This window comes from Girardinichthys multiradiatus, chromosome 10, assembly GCF_021462225.1.
Source record: "Girardinichthys multiradiatus isolate DD_20200921_A chromosome 10, DD_fGirMul_XY1, whole genome shotgun sequence".
NCBI lineage: Eukaryota > Metazoa > Chordata > Actinopteri > Cyprinodontiformes > Goodeidae > Girardinichthys > Girardinichthys multiradiatus.
Window position 1 is genome coordinate 13,964,538 of NC_061803.1, and position 8,217 is coordinate 13,972,754.

Here is an 8,217-nt window from a genome sequence, read left to right on the forward strand (position 1 = left end):
GTTCCAGTCATTTATGCTTTTTCATCCTAGAAAGCTCAACATTACTGTCAACCTTATTTATATCGCATTTTAAACAAAGTTGCACCAAAACGCTAAACTACAATTATTCTTCTGAGTATCACCATCAAAGCAGATGAATGTGATACCATACCTCCCAAAGAACCCAATGGCAACTTGTATGAAGAGACAAGCATGTATAAATGGAGCTCTGTGGAACTCCACATATAAGTGGTGCTACAGCTGACAAATATTCACTCTTGTGGGCTGAGAAACTCCAGTCAAATAAGTAAACCAATCCAAAAAATTAACGCCTTTGGCACCAACATACTATAGAGGCCATCACAAAAGGATGCTGTCATATACAGTGTCAAAAGTGGGCCTTTGTTCCAAAAAAAACATTACGGCAAAGTTATGGAAATCAACAGATAAAAGAGTAATTTGAAGCTGTCAAACGGGTCGTTTCAGTGCTATGTCGTTAATAAACAGTAAACATTATTCAGCCATGACTAAAAATAGCCAAATGTTTCTGCAAATCACAGGTTTTCTGGGAGTTTATTCCAGAGTTGAGGAGATTTTGAACTAAATGCTACCTCCCCTTGTTCAGTTTAGGTCCTGAGTCTCTGATGCCCTGATATCCCTTTAAACTGCCAGAGTTTTGATCCTGTTAATCTATTTTTTTATCTCCTTTGACCCCACTTCATTGCTAAGTGCTGCCGACAATGTAAGCAGAGTTTGCAATCCATTTACTTTGCAGCATCAGTGTTTCATCCAATGAAACACTGATCATTTATGGGCTGCCCTGTTTTAAATGCATAAAAAGCATTATAATCCACATTTTATTGCAGAGGCCTAATGGGACAACCCTTATTTTGATTAAAAGAAGGAAGTACAATGTTAAGATATGGTTGTTTTTCTAACAAAATCGCATACGGCACAATTAATTGTACCCCTTACAATTCCTTTATATAACTACAATGAGACAGAAACCCATTTCTTTTAGCCTCTGCCCACTAAGCTGCAGAAATGCAGCAAAAACTGTTGGTGCCATCATATCCCGAAAAATAACTATGAGATGCTATGACATGCAAACTGATTGTTTATACCAAAAAATAAGTCTCTTCTGCCATACCAACAAAAACTTAAACTTTTGTAGTTTTAAGTAGTAACTCTGTGCTTTGGTCAGTTGAGACTGGGGCTGAGCTTTTCAGCACAATAAACACTCCTTGCGGTTAGGATGACTCTATATGGAAAAGCCTCTCATGCCTACTATTAGGTATTGGTATAGGGGATCTATATTGATGTGGACCTGTATTTCTTACAAACGCTATGCAAACCTTGTCAGGAGCACATGGCATCACAAACTGTTGCCTTTGGGTCTTTTAGCAAAAAAATACTGCAAAACATCTGTTCAAATCTACAGAAATGGTTCATCATTAACAAAATCAACCTTCTTCAATGGCAATCACACCTGTGAGACCTAAATATTGAGGAATTAGCTGAAGAAAGCGCCCAGGACGTTGTAGCGATCTCCTTAAAAACAACCCACGGACTTTTCCCACAGAACTAAAGTTAAATTGGAGCTTTCTAATTATGCTACAGTAATAATAAATTAATTTATTTCAATGTTTTCATACATTTTTACTAGGGTGTCCACTAAATGAAACACTATAGAAAAACAGGGTTCTGTGGAACCTGAGAACATTGTCTTAAAAAATTAAAAATCTAAAAAGCTGAACAACTTGATAAATTCCAGGCTGTGTGTTAATTAACAGGGTATTTCTGATTGTATTCTGACTTTATATCAGCGTTTTACATTTCTACTGTCAACGATTAACGACTTGTTAAACTTAGAATGCTTTGACAGGTTTTTCCTGTTTTAAGATTCCCCCTCAATTAAAAAGAAAATACCTTCCTCGCTGCTGCTACTCCCTTATACCTAGATAATAGGCTGGCTGGCTGACTGATGAGGAATCAACCCAATGATGTCCCAGTGTTAACAACCTAGTACCCTGCAAACATACTGATATGCCTTTTCATATTCTCTCATGCTACAACCACACACTTTAGTGTATTTTATTGGGATTTTATATGACACACCGACACAACGCAGTGCCTTACTCTGATAGACGAACTCAGAGCACGGTTTAACCCATCATTTGAAAATGGAATGCGCATAAGACAATTGCAAACCATCCACTTAAACTGACAGACCAGAAAAGGCAAGTATTTATCGGAGAAGCAGCCGAGAAGTCCATGGTAAAACTAGAAGAGCTGCAGAGATCCACAACCATTAGTTCTTCACCATACAAACATTGCATTTATAGAAAAGTGTCGAGACGAAAGCATGGCACAACAACTTGACTACATCATCCTTACAGTAAACGTGGTGGCAGCATCATGCTGTGGGATTGCTTTTCTTCAGCAAGGGACATGGAAGAGGGTCAGTGTTGATAGGAAGATTGGTGGAGCTACATATGGGGCAATCATGAAGGCAAACCTGTTAGAGGCTGAAAGAAATCTAACAAGAGATTCCAGCAGGACTAAAACCCTAAGCATACAAAGTGAGAACCGAATGGTTTAAATCAAAGCGTATTCAAGCTTAAGGACGGCCCAGTCAAAGTCCAGACCTAAATCCAGTTAAGAATCTGTGGCAAGATTTTTAAATTGATTCACAGATGCTCTTCCAATCTGACTGAAAACAGGAAAACATTTCAATTTCAAGATTTGCAAAGCTGAAGCAAAAGACGGTTCTAAATGGATTTTACTGAGTTGGGTGATCCACGTGGAATTTAGCCGTTTCCTTTTTGTAAAAAAAAAAAAGCACGTATAATTTAGGTCAGTTTTACAATTATAAACATTACATAAAATCCGAATTCACGTATATATACGTCTGTGGATTTAACGTGACTAATTGTGAAAAAAAACACATTTTATGTAGTTACATTTTATTGCATTTTAATGACGTTGCCCACTCCCGAAAAAGTAGTATTATTGTATGAGTTTAACCTATAATAAGCGTATGTTTCTGGCCACTGCGCTGACAGCTAAACCTCAATAAACACAGCAATAAATCACGACTTTTTCCATTTACATAAACACAAGTGATACATGGCATGGCCTTTTTTTTTTTTTTTAGCTGGACTCTACCGTATGCAGCAGAAACTCTGCGATTATGAGTCTACGTATTATAAAGAAGAGCCACGTTTTCGGGACAAGTTTCAAACACGCGAAAAATGAAAGGAGCAATCACAAACTCTATATGCCATGTGTGTAAGTCAACAGACCTAAACAGCTACAAATAAGGAGCAGCCTGGACCTGATGGTTGGTTTGTAACAAACTGAGGCCCCACAACACAGGAAACAACGCTGAAACTAGGCGCGCCACTAACGATTCCCAATCCGCACACTTCCTCACAAAAGACGCACAATCCTTGTTCTGCATTTCAGGCGAATTAGCGGGACAACTGCTATGATTTGCATTCCTCCAGTTCAGACAAATTCAGCCGGCCGCTTTCTAATACAGTTTTTTTTTTTCCTATAACTTGTTCAGCGAATCCGAGAGAAGACCAGAAAGCTAGGGCGAGCTAGCGATGGGAGCATGCAAGTTTTTCTTACGTACCAACTCCATACTTTTCCTTCTTTGAAGGCACCCAGCGAGACATCCTCTGACCCGAGGCTTGGTTTCCTAGAGTTTTGTCCTTTATCGCCTGTTTAAAAAGCGTTAAATGAGCTTTGGTTTTTGACTACAAAACAGACTTTTGTCCCTCAGTTTTCTCTGAGCTTTGGAGAGGTGCTCCGAGCAGCCATTTTCCACCAGTGACAGGACGCTCCACAAGGGGGAGGAAGGAAACACAACTTTTTCATCCAGAAGGCGTTCATTCAGAAGACATCCTGCTCAACTTGTACTGCTATGAAAACTGTGGCTGAAACTGAGAACATTAGATAACTGTTGATCTTAAAATAGTGATGATGACATGAAGTATTATTTACAACTTCATCCCTAAATACGAATATCGGAACGTTATGAATTCAGTTAAAGTTACATTCAGTTACACCTAAAGTGACACATTTCAAGCTTTTATTACCGATGCTTTTGAAAATCATGACTTACAACCAATGCAAATCTACCAGGAGAAATAGACTCAAAGGGTCACCCTAACCCAACACTGCTGTGCCCAAGGAAGTGAATGAACGGTTTAGTGGAAGGAAAAAGTGTGTTAGAAAAGAAATGCACAAGCACCATAGATAACTGCAGCCTTGAGGGGATTGTGATGCAAAGCCCATTTAAGAGTTTTGGGGAGAGTTACAAAGTGTAGACTGCAACTAGAGTCAGTGTTTCAAGAGCCACCGCACAGAGACATTTGCAGGGCATGAAATACAACTACTGGAGCCACTCTTGAAGCAACGAAAATGTCAGAAAGAAGCATCTTAGCTTGGTTAAGGAGAAAAGGGAATTTACTGTTGCTCCCAAATTCGGTTTCTCAGAAATTAGCAACATGACATAAGACCAAAATAAACATGATTTGAAATAGATATATGTTATGTTTTGGCCTACTTAATGATGGGAGAGACTGCTGACTTGACACATATCTGTCATTGGCAACCTTCACCAGGAGGGAAACCTACTAAGGTAATTACTAAAGAAATTAATTAATAAAAATCTAAATGTTTGTGTCAAGTCATGTTTCCACCTTTTGGGCTTTATTGAGGAAAGTTATTTACAAATTGTCTGCCATTTACTTTGATTGACTTATCAATGTGACACAGTTAAGCATCTGGAAACAAACAATTTTCAATGTTTGTTATAATACCCTCATATTTTATGAAGTGTGTATTGTTTTTTTTTTTCATTACTTTTGATTTTAGTGTTACTTATTTTGTTTCTATGATATGCGACAGTGTTTCATTGTGACATAAAAATGATAAAATTACACAAACTACTAAATGTACTGAGAAAATCTAGAGTCAACTTTCATTGCAATGCCTGTTTTACAGGAGCCAGACGATTTTCTTGAAATATTTGTAACTAGAAACTTTCACTTACAATTACCGTAACTGCTTTTTCATCTTTTAATTTGGAAACTAACCTATACATCATTCCTTTTTTAGTCTGGTATATGACCATTTACACAGGAATTTTGATTGCTTCTCTACCAATTTAACCTTTAAAATTAAATAATTTAAGCAAGAAAAGCCTATCAATGTTAGTCAATTAACCAGGGTTATGTCAACACATAAAAGACAACTTGCCAAAAAAATTTGGCAAGTTAAAAAAAAAAAATTTAAACTTGATCTGTAGGCACTTACTTGAAGCTTGTCACAATGACAAAATTATTTCCTATTCCTTTGGTTAGATCCATGAAAACACAAAAGATAACATAATTCGTGCCAATCTCCAGTAGTCATTGGGCGAGGGGTTGAATACATCCTGGACAGGTTGCCAGTTCGAGGTGAACCAGTGTTTACAAATAACAGACAAGAAACTAGATGTAGATCTTGATGTACTATCTTGGCAGCTTGTTTAATATATAAACCGTTCCAATTTATTTAGCTGAATATAAAAAAAACAAATATAACACATATATAATGGTAATATGCTACAAACAATGTCCCAAAGAGTCATGAGATGGAAATTTGAAATACCCCACATGATCAATTGAAGGGTGATGAGTCTTCCAGGTCCTTTGTTGAGTCTTTGGATTTCTTCTTATTTTTTAAAGATATTCGCTCAGATTAGTTTTGTCTTCTGTAGGTAGTCTTTTTGGCTCCGACACTCGTCAATGTAAGCATTCATCCATCTTTATTCATCCGGTTTGCATTAGGAATGGCTCTTCTGGTTCCAGCCTATGCTTCACTGAAGTCTTTCAGCTTTATGACCCAGATTGTGATGGAGTTCTTCCCAGCAGAGGGAATCACATCTTCCAAATGATTTGAAATTTCAAATTTGTAATGAGACCCTTGTCCTGTGCACATATAACTATGGACAACTGAGGAAGGTTTGAACAGTTTATTTACACAACAGATAAGTTAATGTTTCTTCCAGGTTTTGGGAGCGGGTTCCAGGAAATCGCTGAAGAGGAGAGGAAGGTGGTTGTAAAATGAAGAAAAGTTTAATTTAATATGATGATGGTAGTTAGGACTGTTGACAAAGTCGAAAATGATTTGGGGAGAGATGTGAGTATATCCACAGTGGTTGAGGTTGACAGATTGTAGTGTGTGGAGTGGTTTGCTGATGGTGTTTGTTTTCATTGTTCAAGGAGGAAGAAGGAGATGATGATGGAGCAGTCAAGCGTTGAAGGTGTACAGGCAAGTGAAAAACGGTGTTGGCATATGGGAGGATACAAGCAGTGGCTCATGGAAGGAGCAGCCAGAGGAGAAGGAGGAGATCCAGAGCTGAGTTCACCAGTAAACACCAAGAAATGAGGAGGCAGAGGACTGAAGAGCAGAGGGAGGACTGAGAACTGGAGAACGTGTTTCTTCTTGGAAGGAGGACACAAGAAGTAAGCTAAGTTATATTGGTTAGAGTGCAACAAAGCACAAGGAGGCCTGATTACCACTCCTCAAGTTAGAACAATCTGGCATCTGCCGCAGGGGATCCACTCCTCTTTATGCTCCTACTGATTGGCCCGAACGCGCTCCAGCTGCTGGAACACCCCTTCAAGTCACACTGTGCAATTAGAGCAGGTGAGGCACACACACAAACACGCAAACACAAACCTGCACACAACCCTGTGAATATGACACCAACATTAAAGACTTCAAGCTAACCACCAAAGACAAATCATTTAAATACCACAGTTATAAAAGGGGTTTTATTGCTGTAATGTCATTTATATGGATTTTTGAAAATTGGATAAATACATCCCAACAAGCCTTATTTTATTAAAATGTAAACAAAACAAATGTCATTACACTTCTTGGTTGAATTAAAATAATTTTAAAACTACCTCTTCCAGAGGTGTAAATAATGTTTACCTTTACTGGTGGTGCTATATTAATCCAACTGTTCTTGGATCCCTTTTAAGGCTAGGCTTAAAACTCTCCTTTTTGATAAAGCTTATAGTTAGAGTGGCTTGGTTTATCAGGGAGGGAGCCTTCCTCCCTCCCTGTTGGTTGGAGTAAGGGGGAGTCAGGTTTACCCTAAACCGGCTCAGTTATGGTTGAGGTGCAAACACACCCTCCATTTCTGCTACCTGTGTGACCCCTTCTCTTTTCCGATGGTTATAATCAGTCTGACAGAGGGAGGTATCCCAATCCTTGTGGTTTTTAGTATAACAATGACCATCAGTGGGACCCTTTGTGGGATTCCTTGAGATGACATTGTTGTAAATAAGCGCCGTTTAAATAAATAATCTGAACTGAAACTATCTATGTAGTTATGCTGCTATAGGCTTAGGCTGTTGGAGGACATAATGACCACTTTCACCCTCTTCGTTACATTCTCACACTACTCTCCAATTTTGCATTATTTGCTGTTATTTCAGCTTTTAACTTTGTTCTCTCTTTTCTCTTCCTAGAAGCTACACCTGGCCTGGCTCTGTGTCTACCTGTGACACCTTTCTGGAGAGGGGAATCGTCCAAGCTTCTGCTGGCAACAACTTAATGCTCAACCTCTACCGATGATCCACATAGCCCTGTCTTTTAGTGTTTAACCCTTTCTCTCTCCTAGACATGGCGATTGACTGAGCTTAACTGTAACAAACTCTATGTGCTCTCTTTCAGACTCTAACCTTGAAAACTGGCTCAGAGTTTATCTGTTCTTTCTTCTAGGTGAAACGACTAAAGGAGCTACATCCATTAACATTTACTTTTCCTTCCCATAGAAAGTACTCCTGGATCAGTGCTTCTTTGTTCTCTTTGTGTCTCTGCTCTGTTCTCTCAAACCCCCAGTCGGTCGTGGCAGATGGCCGCTCACACTGAGCCTGGTTCTGCTGGCGGTTTCTTCCTGTTAAAAGGGAGTTTTTCCTCTCCACTGTCGCTACATGCATGCTCAGTATGAGGGATTGCTGCAAAGTCAACACCAGAGACTGTCCACTGTTGCTACATGCTCATCCAGGAGGAGGGAATGCTGCAAGTCACTGACTGGATGCAATGTGCTGGGTTTCCTTAGATAGAAAAACTTTTTATCCAATTTGAATAAAAAGCTAACTCCGACTGCACTGTTCAATGGTTAGGATTAATTGGAATGTATGTACCTGACTGTTGTGAAGTGCCTTG

At 39.0% G+C, this 8,217-nt stretch overlaps 1 protein-coding gene across 1 annotated transcript in view; it reads right to left on the reverse strand.

Annotated features, from left to right (window-relative positions):
- The window catches only part of dock1 (dedicator of cytokinesis 1), a 308,112-nt gene extending 304,303 nt beyond the window's left edge, over positions 1-3,809 (reverse strand). The window contains exon 1 of the mRNA XM_047376374.1: positions 3,620-3,809. Coding sequence (XP_047232330.1) covers positions 3,620-3,662 — 43 coding nt within the window. The 5' untranslated portion in view covers positions 3,663-3,809. The remainder of the gene's footprint in view (positions 1-3,619) is intronic.
- Between the last annotated feature and the right edge of the window lie 4,408 nt (positions 3,810-8,217).